A 16,981-nucleotide genomic window follows, 5' to 3' on the forward strand; every position below is an offset into this window, starting at 1 on the left:
ATTCTTAAAACTCATGACCATCAAAATGCTGTTGATTATTTTTAAAAGGTTTCAAACATGCCAATCTGCTTTGACACTGTGTTCACCTCAAGCACCCCTCAAAAGCAGACTCCGTCAGGTGCTCTATTTACGAGCTAGTAGGGGGAAAAAGGAAGATAAAAAGTAGAAACTACTACTAAAAGAGAGCCAAAGGAGGAGGAAGCAAGGCGGTCCTGGAGCCTGCCCTGGGGACGCTGCTCCTGGGGCCAGCCCTGAGCAGAGGCCAGGTGCAGCCACACATACCTTTTGGTGGGAGTGGGCGCCCCGGAGGACATGTGGCTCACCATGGTGTCGTTGATATTCGTCAGAGGACGAGGGGGACTGAAAGAAAAAACATTTACATTATATTAATAATTACCAACATGACTAGGTGGAACACAAGAAAGAGTGATAAGGGCAAAAGAACCAACTATCATTTCTGATAAGCACACTGGGACCCTGGAGAGTAGAGGAAGAGATCGATACCTCCAGCCTAAGCAAATTCTGCAAGAAGGGTTCTCTCCCTCCAAGTCTCAGGCCCACAGGCCTGTGCTGGGCCAGGAGTGGCTCCTCCTACACACACTGCTCTGGGGGGATGGGGCGGCTTTCGGGGTCTGGTTTTAGAGCACAAGTCTCTGAATTTTGCACCTTGGTTAATTTCTCTGCCATTCAGGTGTTGACAGGACCATGGGTGTTTGGTGCTTTGGTGAATCACAACAGTCACACACCCAGGGGCACACGTCTCCTGAGATTTGGTTAGAGCTCACTGCCTGCCTCAGACTGAGCTGGCCTACTTTTCATCAAAACAACTAAACTGCTAAGTACTAAATTTTATTGATTGATTCTTTAGTAACATCTTAATGAAGTGACACTTTAGACCCACAGTCTAATAGGAACATTTTTTTGCAACCACCCCCAAAGTTAAATGTGAAGGTAAGCATTTTGGATGACCGGTCTTTTGCTACTGGTTTTCTGGACTCCAGGTCTATTTGTCCATCGTGAGTGAACAAATGCAGACTTTCTGAAAGGAATCTGTTCTTCTGTCTTTCGGTCATTCTTCAGTTGTCCTCCCACCAGGTTTAGCTATAAAGGATTTCTGTCTTGCATTTGTTGCTAAATATTCCTTCCAGGAAATTTCTCACCACTCCTAAATTGAAAGTAGTACCTTTCAGAGAAATTTGTCCATAAAAGGCAGAGAAATTTGTCCATTAAAGGTGGGAAGCACCTTCTGGTTTCTCCACATCTTTAAGAGCTGAGTTACTTAGGTAAAATGTTTTTGTAGAGGTTATACTTAGTCCACCTTGGTGAATATTAAGGGACTTTACCCTTTATTATTTTATAGATTTCTTAGTGGAACATTCAAATAAAGGATCAAGGGGAAATTTTTCAGGGAGCAGCCAGGAATCTAGAGAACAGGTTAAGAGGGATGCAGTGTCCATCCACCATCAACCAGTCCCTCCTCCTCTGTCTCTCCTCCTTCCCTCCCTCCTCTCCCTCATCCTCCCTCCCCACCCCTTTCCCCCTCTTTCCCTGAACCCCTTCTATTTTTTTTAAAGATTTATTTATACAAGAACTGGGGTACAGTCAGAGGTATGGGAGGATAAGAGAATTCACCAGAGACAGAGTGGGGAACAGAACAGACAGACGGACCAAAGACACTGCTGAGGGGAGCAGGAGAGGTCTGCTGCACCATGTGGGTATCTCCCTGGCCGGCCCGGAATCGAACCCACACAGCAGAGGCTGCGGACAGCTGCACACATGGTGCTCAACCCACTGCGCCACCAGGGAGGTCCTCTATTTTTATTTTTTAAAAAGATTTATTTATGCATATAAGAACTGGGGCCCCAGCCAGAGTTGTGGGGGTGTGAGAGCATTCACCAGAGATAGAGTCGGGAGCAGAACAGGCAGATCTACTGAAATGCACTGCTGAGGCAGAGCAGCGGGTGAATCAGGAGAGGTCTGCTGCGCCATGTGGGTAGCTCCCTGGTCTGGGATCAAACTCATGCTGCAGTGGCTGCAGCGAGCTTCATAGTTTGCGTCTTAATCCCTTGTGCCACCAGGAATGCCCACCCCTTCTATGTTTAAAACCAATTTCATTTCTGGAAGGCAAATCTTTTTTAAGGATTTCCCATTTAACAGAGAGGAGCAAAGAAGGAAAGTAATTTGCAGGGGACAGATTTAGGTCTCTTGATTTTTAAGCTGTATATACATTATGCTTATTGTTACACAATCTTCCCTTTGTGTGACAAGTCTCTAAGTAAGACACTGAGAATTGAAATGTGACTTTCTAGGCTGGAATTCAATTCTATATTACTTATTTTACTACCTGCCTTCAGACAGATACTCAATTTGGCTCTAAACTTTTTTTTAATAAATTTTATTTTTATATTCCCCATACAATTGCATAAACTTTAATGCTATTAAAGCCTATTAATGCTAGTGGCTATGCTGAATTATAGCTAATGAGTCCATTGTTTTAGGTTGACCAGTGATGGAAATGTACACAGAAGTCAGCTTAATTTTATAATTTTTTGTCTCCAGTTCTTTTAAATCAATTGTCTAACTGGAACAAGGAGATAATTCCTATGAAGGAAACAAATCCAGCATCATAGCTTTTCATACTTGAGGACCAGAAACATTCTGGTCCCAGAAACAGAGTAAGCTTTACTTCTTTAATATATTATTAGCAACCCATTTCCAAAATAAGATAAGGACATGTTCACATTGCATTGAGAAGGAATGCAGCTATGTTGGACAGTCAGTGCTGAACATGCTTACTGCTGCATTCAATTTCCTTTTTGATGTTCTCAGAGGAAAATGACAACAGAAAAAAAGTTTGAAATTCCTTAGACATTAATCCATGCGATAACATTTCATGACTTACAACAGTTTGGCTGGAAGTCACGAAAGTCTTTAATAATCATCTCCCCCTCTTGGAAAAACAAAGTGCTCAGTTATTATCTTAAAACACACATATCAATGTATGCTTCTTCAATATCCAAAATTGGGCATTCAAGATTACATTGCAAGCTGTAAACAAATTATAACTGCCCCCAAATTTCATACCCTTTCCAATTTTCCCACATGTTTTGTGACAGAAACAGGTGTGTATTTGAGGCATTTGTGAACATAAAGGGGGCCTTCAGAACAGGATGAGCCATGAGCCCTGCCCTTCACTATGAAAGATGGCAGCACAGATGTGGTCTTAGGAGATGTAATACACTAAAAATGACTCTGACTTAAAAAAAATTCTTCCTCGGTCTTATAAGAGACAGCTGTAAAGAAGGCTTCGGGGTAGGAAGTAGACATCAGTAGTATCAGTTACAGAAATTTACAATTGATACAACTCATCAGATTGGTTTTGTTGATTATTTTTGACATCCAAAACCTGTTGAAATCTTAAACTTGTCACCTGATGTTCTACATCTTCCCTTGGTGAGGATCTCAGCAAAGTATCTTCAGGTACAAATGAGTTCCATGATGCCAAAATGGTACCAACCATCACTTGGGACAGATTTGGAAAGTTCCTTTTTTTGTAGTAAGACATATCTTTTTTAACAAGTTAGCAGATAGATAGATGATACAGGTAAAAAAGTAATTTTCCAATCAGAAGAGGCTGGTATAAAGAGAAGACTTGGAGAGAAACTGTTAATTCTTAATTAAAGGAAAAAAGGCCCTCTCACTGGCTGCCTACTAATAAAAGATAGACTATCTTCATCAAACGACCTGACTACATGCCAGTGGAGACCAATGTGCACACAAATCACCAAAATGCAGAGCAATGAGAGCAAGTAAGGACAAAGTGTTAAGAAATCAAGATGCAGAGCAGTTATTCCTGTCTGGGAGAAAGAAGGGGGAAAAGTAGTCAGAGTGAATTAATATTGAGGAGATAATTTTCCAGTTGTAGAACAAAAAGGGCACCCTAATTAGAAGAAATAATATCAGAAAAGGCACAGAAATCCAAAAATGTATGGCATAGTTGGGTCTAACTTATTCGATAAGTTCCAAAGCCATTTGAAGGAGACTAACGAAAATACAAGACCAGGGACAGGAAGCCTGTTCTACCACAAACTAAGACGTTGTACTGTGGACAACAGGGGAAGCACTGACCATTTATAAGACAAAAGACGATGTGATTATAGTTGGGCTTTGAAAAGAACTCTAGGGCCTCCCCGGTGGTGCAGTGGTTGAGCGCTGGGTTGCGAAGCTGCCCGCAGCCTCTGCAGCGCCGGTTCAATCCCCGGCTGCTCCCCGGCCACTGGAGGAGGGTCCCACATGGCGCGCAGACCTCTCTTGCCGCCCGCTGCTCCCCTCAGCAGTGTACTTCGGTCCTTCTGCCTGCTCTGCTCCCCGCTCTGGCTCTGGTGAATTCTCTCACCCTCCCTGCTTCTGACTGTACCCAGTGCATGTATAAACAAAAACAAACAAACAAACAAATGAATAAATAAATAAAACATGCCTCTATAAAAAAAAATCGTTTATGCAGAGTGAGTTTGTCAGGATGAAGGGATGGAAGCTGTGAGACCAATTAAGAGGTTATGGCAATTGTCCAGATCAGTGATTATGAGGGGGGACAATGGTAGTTAAAATGGAAACGGGACAAAAGGAAAAATATTCTGGAAGTAAAATAAAATCTGGTGACTGATTAAGTACATGGAATTAGGGAGTAAAGAATAATGAAGATTTTTACTTTGATTACTGGGGGAGATGGTGATATCAATGTCCAAACTATGGAACACAAGAATAGGAAAGAGGATTTGGTATTGGATTGTGGGGGTAGAAAGAATAAGTAAGAAGGTAAGGGTAATAGGATTTCAGAATTGAAATCCTAAAATTACACTAAATGCCTTCCAAGAGGGGGAGATGATTAGTTCAATTTCAGAATTGAAATCCTATTCAGTTGAAGAGCCATTGTTAAGTACAGGTATATGATATCTGGAAAGCAGTTGGAAATAGGAGAATGGAACTCTGGTGAGATGTCAAGTTTGCAAATATTTGAGTGTCATGATTTAAATTGGGGCTGTTAGGGTATTCCAATCACTATAAAGTGATTTTTTTTTTTTTTTTTAGGTGGAGGACAGTTGTGGAGAAATATTCACTAAGAGGGTGGCTTAGATAACAGGTACAGAACTTCTTGTTACTGTTTAGACACAACTCCTATTATAAAGTAAAAATTTAACTCACTGGTATAAATCATTTTCTTGAGTTCTCTTATGACAAGGCTACTCAAAATCATTGTGGTAGGTGATCTGGAATGTAGACTAACTTGAAATTAAAATTACCACAGAATCTCTTTTAAGGTTTTTAAGCTAAGAGTAGAAAATGAGTAACTCATCGTCCCTTTAAAATCTTCTAAAATTAATTATATTAAAAGAAATATAACAAAGAAGACAATCTGTCTATGCTATGGGAAAATACTGAGATCACCTCGTGTGTATGTGTGTATGTATAAATAATGTTTTATATAAAAGTATATATATTTATTAGGGTGTTAAAGAGCTAAACATAAATGCTTAATTATATAAATTGGGAGAAAACAAAATGAGATTTAATAGCCTTACTATATGAGGGATTCTTACATATTTATAAGAATATTATTAAGATTTCAATTTAATAAATGGGCATAATGAAAATGTACACTAAAAAATAGGAAATACAAATGACTCATAAAATGTTTTCAATATGAAATGCAATTTGTTGAAATTACAGAACATTTTCCCTTATAAAACAGTAATTATTAATTTTTAAAGGTAGTCTTTAAGGCTGGAGAGGATTTTTCTTTTTTCTTTATGTAACATTGGATAATGACCTTGTGTATCTTTCAGGTGTGCATCACTGCATGTGTACACTACAAGTGGATACTACTGAATGTATATACTACATAAAGGTGAACACTGAAAATCCAATTCCATCTCTCACCAATACAGGTGGTCCCTTTTACCCAATTTACTTGTCCCTCTTTCCTCTTCCCTTCTGGTAAATACTAGTTGGTCTTTTCTAAAAGTTTATTTTTATTTTATTTAGTTGATTCATTTGGTATCTCCACATATATCACATGAGTGAAATCATACAGTGTTTGTCTTCCTGCATCTGACTTATTTCACTAAGCATAATAGCCTCTAAGTCATCCCTCTTGCAAGTGTCAGGATTTTATCTTGTTTTAATACATCGCTGAGTAGTATTCCACCGTTCTTTAGCCAGTCCCCTGTGGATGGGCACTTTGGGGGCTTCCAGCGCTTGACTATTGTAAATAATGTTGCAGTAAACATAAGGGTGCACACAACTATTCAAACTATGGTTTTTATTTTTCAGGTAAATACAAGTGTGATGACTGGGTATTGTATGGAAGTTCATGTGGAACTTCTATTTTTAATTTTTGAGTAATCTCCATTCTGCTTTCATAATGGCTATACTGATTTACATTCTCACCAACAGTGACAAGGGTTCCCTCCTAGAGAGGATTTTCTGAGACAGGGCCTTCATTTATTACTAAAAGTATAAGGTGAAATTTTTATCTTCCTGATTTTCAGAAAGTTGCTTCATGTAATCTATCTATCTATCTATCTATCTATCTATCTATCTATCTATCTATCTATCTAGAACAGGAAAGAATAAAACAGAAAAAAAGAATCTGAGTCAAATTTTCTCAAGCAGCCTGTATTATTTTTGTCATAATTTAGAAAGCAAACTTTAAAGGAAAGTGTTGTATGAACCTAGAGAGAACTTTGAGATGAGACATTTAGAAGACCTGTTAGATGTTTTCAGTAAATCCAAAGTTCTACAACCCCCTAATAGCTCACCACCACACCCCCCAAAAGAAAGTAAACACTTTAGATCAGTCTACATTATTTTCTCTACTAGACTGTAGGAAATTTATTTATTTAATCACTGCATTTTCAAGTACCTGACACAGCAGCAAACATGCAATGGGCACTCAGGAAATACCTGATTGTTGAGTATGCAAAAAGTAATTTTTCAGTCCTATTTAGCTTGGTGAGACTATTCTCTGACAATGGCATGATGACATTAATAGTTGTTATACTTGGTAGGTATGGGTATAGTTTTTGTAGCAAAAGCAAGGTTTGTTTTTTTTTTTTTTTGTTTACTAGAGAGAGTTGTAGATCTCTGGCTACCTAACCCCATTACGACTTGGTCTGTGTCAATTGTGTCATACACTCTGACTCAGTCATAGACTCATCACAGAAGAGCGTGTCCTTAATAGTATCAGTAACACCAACTGCCTGTTACTATATGCCAGACTCAGATTGGGCATTCCCCATGGATTCACTCATTTCAACCTCACAGCAACAATCTTTGATACTATATCATCTTTGTTTTACAGATGGAGAAACCAGAAGTATGTTACATTAAGTATGTTACAGAGAAGTAACTTTTTTTTAAAGATTTATTTATTTTATACAAGAACCAGGGTATAGGCCAGACATGTGTGGGAGGGTGAGAGGATCCAGCAGAGACAGAGCCGGGAACAGAACAGGCAGACTGATGAAATACACTGCTGAGGGGAGCAGTGAGCAAGACAGGAGAGGTCTGCTGCGCTATGTGGGATTCTTGCCGGCCAGCCGGGATTGAACCTGTGCTACAGAGGCTGTGGACAGCTTCACAGTGTGGTGCTCAACCGCCTGCGCCACCAGGGAGGCCCTGAAGTAACATACTTGAGGTCACAGCCAAGCCATGGCAGAAGAAGGGTCGGAACCGAGGCAATACAGCTCTCAAATCTGCATTCTTCCTCATGACACTTGAGTGTCTACTGCCTTTGATTGCTACACTTTCAGAAAAACTTATTAGATTGTTTAGTCTATAACTTAAAACCAACAGCATGGTGTTAGATTATGGTTCTTTAAAGCTATTTCTAAAGGAAGGTAAAACAATAATAGCTCCAGAGTAGAGTTTTGGGGTGACTTATTGTTTCTCTGATGACATCATTATACTCTGTATTCTAAGTGCCTATTTGAACTCAAATCATCTGACTACAAAGCATCCATTCATAACCACTTCTAGGCTCTCCAGGGAGACTAGGTGAGTTAGTTTTGAGTGTTTCCTTCAAAAATATCTCTCAAGTTTATTAGGATGGCTTTAAAATCTAATCCTAATCTAAAAAATCTTGTAGATTCTTCATCTCATTCTAACAAAATAGACAGATTGAATAAGGAATTTATCTATTATATCAGCCAGGCTGTTGATTTAAAAAAAAAAAAAAAGTTTAAACTGGGCTCAGACCCAACACTGAGTGTAATTACTTATTTTGGCTTTCTGAGTTGACTTAGATCCAGAAGTAAACACTTTCTAGATCGGACTTTCTAAACAGGATGTGAAAGTATAATACTGTTGCTTAAACACAATAGGTACTCAAAACTTGTGGGTGAATAACAGGGTGAATGAACAAAACCACGCCTGGCTCCTGCCAGCCTGTGTGGGGCCGTGGGCACCGTGGCTGGTCGCTCTCCCACTGGCCCACAACAGCCTCATCCGCAGGAATCCACCCAGGCGGGCAGGTCCTTACCCCACCCTCTACTTGCACTGTTGGCTCACTATCTTGCTCCTTCTAGAACATGTTTGTAGTGGTGGAGCTAAGGTTACAGTTCTGCAGTTCTCTCTCTTATTTTTCCCACTGCTTGGTCAGTAAGTTTATTTTTACATTATCTTTACTGAAAAATTTCCATAAGAAATGGTTTGGTTCATTAGCTCTCAGCAGCCCATGCCTGAGCAACCCAGAAACTAGCCTGCTGAGCTACTGGCTCTTTTTTTCTGGGCAACAGACACTTGGGGATGATCCCACCTCCTCTTAACTTCATTCTTAGGTGGCTTCTTGCAGACAGGATTCTCTCTTGTAGCAGCAGGAGTTTTCTCAGATGTCTCCTCCATCATGTCCGGAGTTACACTGTTCTTTATGTGTTGAGAGAATTGTTTCTCACAAGCATCTTCATCGTCCCTTAGCAACACACATCATCTGTAGCGTTCCAGCTGTGATGTGCTTCCCGATGTACTCCCGTACTAGATTCCTTGCTCTCTGAGTCATAACCAGGGCATCACTTGGTGCTGTGAGGAACAAATAAGCTTCCATCCACAGTTCCCTTCGGGGCCGCCAACACTTTATTTCCAGTAGTAGTTGTGGCAAGCCCAAATCCAAATAGCAAGTGAAGGCTGACCATCAATGTTTTCCACGTTGTACTCATCTCCAGTCACCTCTACTTGACCTTCACAGATCTTGTCCAGGCCAAACCTACTGAGAAGCCCAGCAGCAGCCAGTACAACATGCTACGGCACCACGGGTCAGGCCAAGCTTCACACCACCCTTTGGGAGTGTCAAGTACAACATGCACAAATGATCAGGTCTCTTCCTCTATGTCATCGGCAGTCTCACATGGTATCTCTGTTGCTTACACCAACTATCACCGTGTATTTGGGTGCGCTGGTCTTGTTCTTATCCTGGGTTGCCCAGCGTTTTTCAACACAGTAATCAGTTTTGCTCTCTCACCTTCTTCTCTCTTGAAGTAGGTCTTATTCTTGACAACCTTTACAACCCCCACCCTGCAGCACTGATACCAGTGTCCACAACTTGTCTGCAGGACAGACCTGCAGGCCGGGTCCAGCAATTTTCTTTTTATTCAATAGATGGGACTTTTACCTGTTCAAACCCATACGACACATACCTTTATTCTTTTATCTATCAATGTACTTCCATACCTTTCAAACAAGTTGTTCTGCTGCTTCTAAACCCATTTTCAAATCTCCCAGGTACCCATCCTGAATGTCCTTCTGCATAACTAGCCAAGGTGACATTCTTTTCCCTTCTCTATAACAGAGAAATGGTTCCTGAAATTTCAGTATCTCCAAAAAGTCCTTCTTGGTATTGATCCCAGGAAAAAGAAAGGCTGCAGAATAAATCGACAGCAACAGAAAAGATTCACTTACCTAAAGATTAAAAGTGTACACAGCAGTGTCCAGGATCCAAATGCTCCTGATCTTTGCTGGGGTGACCAGCCCAGAAGGACACAACTTTAAGATGAGGGCAACATTTGCTCCTCTCTTCTCAGACACTATTTAATAGGCTGTAAACCTATTCGCAGACTCCCAAATTGAAATAGACTCCCAAATTGAAACAATGTACAATTAATAAGGAAGCTGGGTTGTTTTTTTTTTTTTACCTGATTATCCTATTATGATGAAGAGGATTATATGGGATTTCCTCTGATCCACAATCATGGCACACTGTAACTCTGGTGTAATATTAAGGTAGACTCTAAAATGCCTTTAATCTCTACAATTGTATTATTCTCTAGAAAACCAGACCATTTCTATCCTCCTAAAGTAGAGTGAGGTTTTGTTCTTCAGTTATTTCTATGTACCAACTATCTCCTGTTATTTCACTAGGTCTATATATAGTTATACACCAAAGCAGAAAAGTTAAACAAAACTTTCTTTTGGAAAAGCATAAGGTTAAAAAAATAATTGTATGGTACGGAAATGTAGCATAAATATCATGTTACATATTTACAAAGAGGTTTCTTTGTACTTCCTAGGAAGTACATTTTACTTTAGTGGTCATTTACAATTAATTAGCCAACAGGAAAGATTTAAAGTTTCTAAAACCTAAACCGTCGCCTTGCAACTAATTCATTGACGTAAAAAAGACCTGTCAATAGACACATGGGCCTCAATCTAGTCGGGCAGTGCGGCCATTTGTGGTGTAAGACTTATAATGAAACGTTTCTCAGGAAGGAAAGGTTTACCACAAACACATTCTCATTTGGTACTTTCACCACTAGACAGCATCCAGAGACACCCAGAGCACCAGGTCTCTTGCTCTGGAAAAGGACAGAAGTGAAAGCTGAAGTCATAATTAACAAATTATCTTAAACAGTCCTGCTTAGTTTAATATGTACTATTTAACAGCAGGCCAGGGTCTTACAAAATACAACCAAATACACAGAAATAAAGCAGCCCATTTCTCTTTTAAAAATCTTTCCACAATGAATCCTTCCTTTTGTTCTCTTCATTCATTAAACTGAGAGAGGACACTGTCACTACTTCATATAGATATCAACTCCTATATTTCTAGGCAGGTGAGAAAAGATGACAAATACTTCAAAAGTTACTGATCACAGAGAGATCAGTGAAATGCATGATGAGTGTCATTTCCTGACCTGATCACTACTGAAATGTGTTTTCAAAAATGAAAGCAAATATATTACTACAGAAGACAGGCTGATTCTTGAGTATTTTTACAATTAAACAGACAGGAAAAGATACGGCGGGCTTTGCATTTTTATAATAGCTGCCTGGGAACTTCTAGAGGCTCTAGCACCTTGCCCCAAATAGACACAACCATCAGCAGCCCAGCAGCTCAAGCAGCAAAAACATAAAGGCGAGGAAAAGCTATCAAACCCTTACATTCGGCAGAAATGTCTTCTTTCACATGGCCCTGGCATCAGTGCTCTAAACTGCTGTTGTCTCTAAGGAAACAGAACAATCACATGACAAAGAATCTTCTCGACAAGGGAGTTTATCCCAGAGAGCATTTTGGGAAAGAGCAGGTACAAGAGAACAATTCATTAGGAGGCAGACACACCACCACACTGTCAGCACATCACGCCTCAAAAGCAGCAGGGACCAGACAGCAGCCACAGCACCCAGTGGAGGTACAGCTCCCTCAAAGCTCAAACATGAAAACACACCCCTCTTGCAAGTGAATCCACGTCCTGCTGCAAGTCAGTGACCCTATTAACCCCATTAGCAATTCCATTCTGAGGGGCACTTTGTAAGGAGTATTCCAGAACCAAAGGGCCTGCCGCTGGCCAAGCGAGCAGCCTGCAGTCCTTGTCCCCTAAGCAGTCTAGGCAGACAGCTGTCAGGGAGGGAGGGGTGATTTTTTGTTTTGTTGAAGAGGAGTTAATGGAAGTGCAAGTGGAGTGGGAAAAAATAGGACAACCCCTTTGATGCAGGAGTTCCTTAATTCATATAGGCAGCTTGTCAGCAGGCAACGCAGTGGGAGCTGCTGATGGCCTTCCCAGGACACCTGGAGCAGGGCACTCACCTGATGAGACTCATCCTTGGCCTCTTATCTGTTTCATCTGCTCAGCAGCTCTTGCTTAAATCTATCTGCTCCCTGTCTCCCTCTCCACTGGCACCAGCACATTTCAGCCTGCATTTGGCTAGTGTGACTTAAGTATCACGACAATTTTCTTTTAGCTTCAGTGCTCAGGGAGGCTTTTGATGGACCCATCTGATTTCTCACAACTGATATTTCTGTCCTAGGCCTGGCTCCCATGTCATCAGTCTGTCCCCAAGTATCATTCTCTACTAATCTCCCCATTAGGGCCAATAGCTTCCTCTCTCTAGTCACTGTACAGACTCTACAGCTTTATTCTCTCAGTCCTTCCCAATTTTCACTATATCTTTACACTTCCTGAGTTTGATAAATATTCAAACCCAGGTGCTAAACTTTTCTAAACAAAACAAAATGGTAAAAAAAAAAAAAAAGGTACAAGTATATTCACTAAAAAATATAAGACGACAAAATGAAACCCAGACCAGCAAGCTAAGCATCTGGGAGAGAATTCTATCATTTGCTTAGATAAGTGAAGAGGCAAGAAAAGCCGGCCCAACAAATCAGGGAGATGACTAGTTCATACAAACACTTGGGTATCAACAGTAAGTCTAAAAAATAAAGTGGATGCATGTGTTAGAATGCTTGGCTGAAACAGAAAGAGTCGATTCAGATGACATACCAAAATATAATAAAAACAAATAGTGGTGGGATTTCCTTTTCCAAGGCTACAAACTTGAAGGATATACAAGAGGAAGCAGAGCACAGAATGTGCAGAGCATGTAAATAATATGGGCAAATTTAGTTTTTGGTGGGGTAGGAGGAAGAATATAGGACCCCAGAGATTAAAATATGGATTTAATTGATACTAAAAACACATCAAAGAGGGAAGAAGAGGCATTGGAGGCTGAAGAGAACACATTTTGGGGAGGTTCGGGTGGTGGGCAGGTCATGCGCTCCGACCCTGGACAATGAGGTCCTTTGTGTCTCAGCTAATTGGCTTTCAGAACGAAGGGAGCTGGTTCTAGAAGAGTGTTTACACATGTAGCTCCCTGGGCATCAAAGGATGCCATGAGGACCTTCGGCAACCACAGAGGCAAACAAGGGCATCGGCACGAGCTCGTCTCAGTTCGCAGTGGCTCCACTTCCTCGCCATGGAAGGTTCATATTTGACTTGTTTTAATACTCACAGGAGTCTTACTCTTTCATGGGTTCTGAAACGCTCTCAGCTGTTTTGTGTTCAGACAGGATCACCTCTCTCCGTTCCCTTTATTCTCTCTAGAGAGACTTTAAAATTGATTTAGTTCTTATTTTTTACCTTAAAGAAAGGCCTATCATCCATCCCTAGCTGTATTCTGCTGGTTTGTGGAATTAAAAAAAAAAATTCTCAATAATTATGATTTTCACTTTTAAAATATCTAGTTGATTAAAGTTCAGAACATTTTATGACTGTTATTCTATTCTTTAGGAGTCTATATGTATTAAATATATTCACTATAAAGACCTTTGTAGCTGCTCAGTTTTCACTAGGTTGTTGTTATTTTTTTTGGGGGGGAGGGTATTAAATTCTTCCAGACTCCTCAAAGTAGCTGACAGTCCTTACACTGGGTTAACAGCATCTTACTGCTTGCCCTTTGGCATCTTGCTTATTTTCTTCCTTGGGGAATACTTCATTTTTTTAATTGTAGCTATGCATGCATTCACTTATTTTTTTATCTTTAAATCATTTTTTTTTTTTGGAAGAGGAGATTGAATCTATCACTTTGAACCAGAAATCCCTAAGCTACTTCTGCGGCTGATTTACAATCCTCTGTCACAGTGCTGTCCAAAGATCTCTATGTGGCCTTTTCAGCAGAGACTTTGAAACACATTTAATGAAATGATGTGTGATTCTTTATTCCCCTGGCAAACTCCCTAAAGTATTAAGGAATTCAAAATTACTTTTAGATTCTTTTGGCCCAGAAATTAAACACCAAGGGTGATTTAGAGGCAGAGCTGGCCTGCTGCATTTAGTACGTTTGAGAAGCACTGTTACTTTGAAGCATTCAGGTGTCCTTCAGAGAATATTATCTAGTCATTATTACTCCTCCCACCCAAGGATTTTTGCCAAACAGTCTGTCTGTTAGCTACCCTTCTTTGAATTCCCTGTCTGGACATCTTTTGCATTTAAAGTCTAATTCAGGCACGCCATTCACCAATATGCTCTTTTAGGTCTGGCTAGTACCTTGCTTCAAGTAGACTAGAGTGGTATGATGACACAGTTAAAGACACACCAATTAACCACTCCACTCCACTTCTAAAGGTTGCAGGCAAAATCAAGAGAGAGTCGTAAGCTTTTCACCTCATTCACTGTTCCTTAGGAATAGGCTTCTTTTTCTTTCTCTTGATCTATCGTGGCTTCTTTGAGATTATTTTTTAATCATACTGTTTTTTCTCCTCCTGGGAATGTAAAAGTTATACAGTCTATATTTAAGTCTTATTTCTAATACTTTTTAGGCTATTCTGGTAATTTTTCTACTCATTATTTCAAAAAATTATATTTTTATCTTCTTCCCAAGAATACCAGACTATATGAAGGTTTATTCTAGTCATCTTCTTCTGGCTTGCATATCATTTTTTATCACGTTAGTTCTTTTTAGAAAATGCTACTAAGCAGATAACCCCATGATTTATTATTATTGCAGAGTTCTGGTTAATGCACATCTACTATTTTCTTTGATTATCATCCCCTTTTTTATAATTTAGTCCTTTCTTCTAGAATAATTTCCTTCTTGAAGTAAATCATTTAGAACTGCCTGTAGCAAAAGTCCTTCAAAGTTAACTGTTTTAATTTATCTACAAAGATATCACTGAGTACACCATTTATAATTATAGTTATTTTCCTCTTGTTGTTCTGATGGTAGTACTCCAGTGTCTTCTGGTTTCTAATGTTGGTCTTATGAAGTCAACTTTCTATAAAACTACTGACTTTAAAAACTACTCTGTGGAAATATGCAAGGTGCTTAAAATACAGTTTATTATGTAATGTTATACCATTTATTTGTATTTACTCACTTTTTTTATAAGTGAAATAAATACATCATAATAATGTTGATTTTACATCAAATAAATTGATACATAATAAATTGATTTTACACCTGAAATTCATGCTGGCTTAATTTTGAGGATACCTTTTTTTAATCTCTCATAGTATACCAGTTTTAAAGCTCTCAAAAGGGTTGAGTTCTGACATTTAATATCATAGGAGTTTAATAAATTTCTCAAAATGAAAACATTAAATATTAACCTCAAAAAACTCTATGGAGACGCTCTTAACAGGAATGGTTTTTTTTTGTGATAAACTGGACACAGGAAATGAGTGAAAAATAACAGCTGGACTTACACAGAATTCAACATGAGGTGGTGACAGCTTGGAAGAAATGACTAAAGACAAATGAAGTCCCCTAAATTCCAAAAAGAATTCTACTAAAAATAATGAAAAACTAAGGAAGAAAATTACTCAACACAATTTAGAAACTATTTCCTTAAATTCATACTTGGAAGCAATGAATTCCATTTTGTACCCTTAAGATGATCCCATTAACATTATCCAAAAGGAAAAAAATAAGTAAGGCAACAGAAAAAGGTTACTTTACCAAAGGAGAAGATGCTTTATTTTGACCTTATCTTGGCCTCCAGGATTATTTCAAGTAGTAAATAAGAACTTATCTCCAAAAGCTCATAAAAAACCCCAGATTTTTACAATCTAAGTAACCTTCCTTTGATTGACTTCCAAATCTTCAGGAAGATCAGCAAAGTCTTATCAAACAAATAAGTATGGCTCTCTTGAAGACCTTGAAGAGGGACTTCAAGAAGTTTGCCAAATTTAACCCAATTCAACTAGAATTTACAATAGTGCTTTATATGCCACAAGCACCCACAGACTCCTGACTGTGCCAGGCACTTGGTAAAGGCAATCTTAGTCCTAAAGAAGTTGATAGTGTAAGGAAGGTGATTACAATCTTAAGACGTCCAGCTCTAAAATGTACTCAGTAAATCCTTAAAGGAGTAGACAGCATTTTATTGAGTGACGAAATGACTGATAAAACCAAGGAATTTAGGGTAGGAAAGAAGAAATTCACATGAATTAGTTGCACAGAATCCAAAGAAAGTTTAATGAATGGAGCAGAATTTAAGCTTGGTTCATGGATACACAAACCATGGATAGTTTGTAAGAGCAGCGAGAAGGGCATTCATGAAACGGGGTAGCTGGACTAGGACATCATAAAGCAGCTTTTCAGGGGCGGGGAAGGGTATAAAGTTTTAAAGGGTAGGACAGAGGCAGGTCTGATGAAAGCAGGGTCTTTGTACTGCATGAATTAAGCAGAAGAAGATAAGATTCAAAAAGGAAGGTGGGTCCCGATTACACAGGGCCTTGAATTCCAACATGAGGAGTGTCTCCTTAATTATACAGGCAAGAGAGTTTTGCAGATTTTTAAATAGGAAGTAATATGATAAAGGTAGTGATTTAAGAAGATTAATTTGGTAGAAATATGTAGACAGGTTTGAAGTTTAAGAAAAAGGGCTAGGGGCCTCCCTCGTAGTGCAAAGGGTTAAGCACCACACTATGAAGCAATTCGCAGCCTCTGTAGCACAAGTTCGATCCCCGGCTGGCCAGGGAGCAACCCACATGGCGCAGCAGACCTCTCCTGTCTTGCCCGCTGCTCCCCTCAGCAGTGTATTTTAGTCACTCTGCCTGTTCTGTTCCCCACTCTGTCTCTGGTGAAACCTGTCATCTTCCACTTCTCTAGCCTGTACCCCAGCTTTTGTATGCATAAATAAATAAATCTTAAGAAAAAAAAAAGAAAGAAAAAGGGCTAAGTTAGATACTAAACTCAAAAATTAAAAGTGGGCAAT

The 16,981-nt window shown here is 39.4% G+C and overlaps 1 protein-coding gene and 1 pseudogene across 2 annotated transcripts in view; both read right to left on the minus strand.

Moving 5' to 3' along the window:
• Nucleotides 1-16,981, minus strand: part of DTNB (dystrobrevin beta) — a gene marked incomplete at its 5' end in the record, with an annotated part of 165,302 nt that overhangs the window by 60,814 nt on the left and 87,507 nt on the right. Inside the window, one exon of the mRNA XM_084236050.1 lies at nucleotides 283-360. Within this exon, the coding sequence (XP_084092176.1) occupies nucleotides 283-360 (78 nt within the window). The remainder of the gene's footprint in view (nucleotides 1-282; nucleotides 361-16,981) is intronic.
• Nucleotides 8,755-9,412, minus strand: LOC311172488 (large ribosomal subunit protein uL18-like; annotated as a pseudogene). Its single transcript has one exon. The product of its transcript is annotated as a large ribosomal subunit protein uL18-like (transcript).

Source organism: Talpa europaea (genome assembly GCF_964194135.1).
Source record: "Talpa europaea genome assembly, chromosome: 6".
NCBI classification, from domain to species: domain Eukaryota; kingdom Metazoa; phylum Chordata; class Mammalia; order Eulipotyphla; family Talpidae; genus Talpa; species Talpa europaea.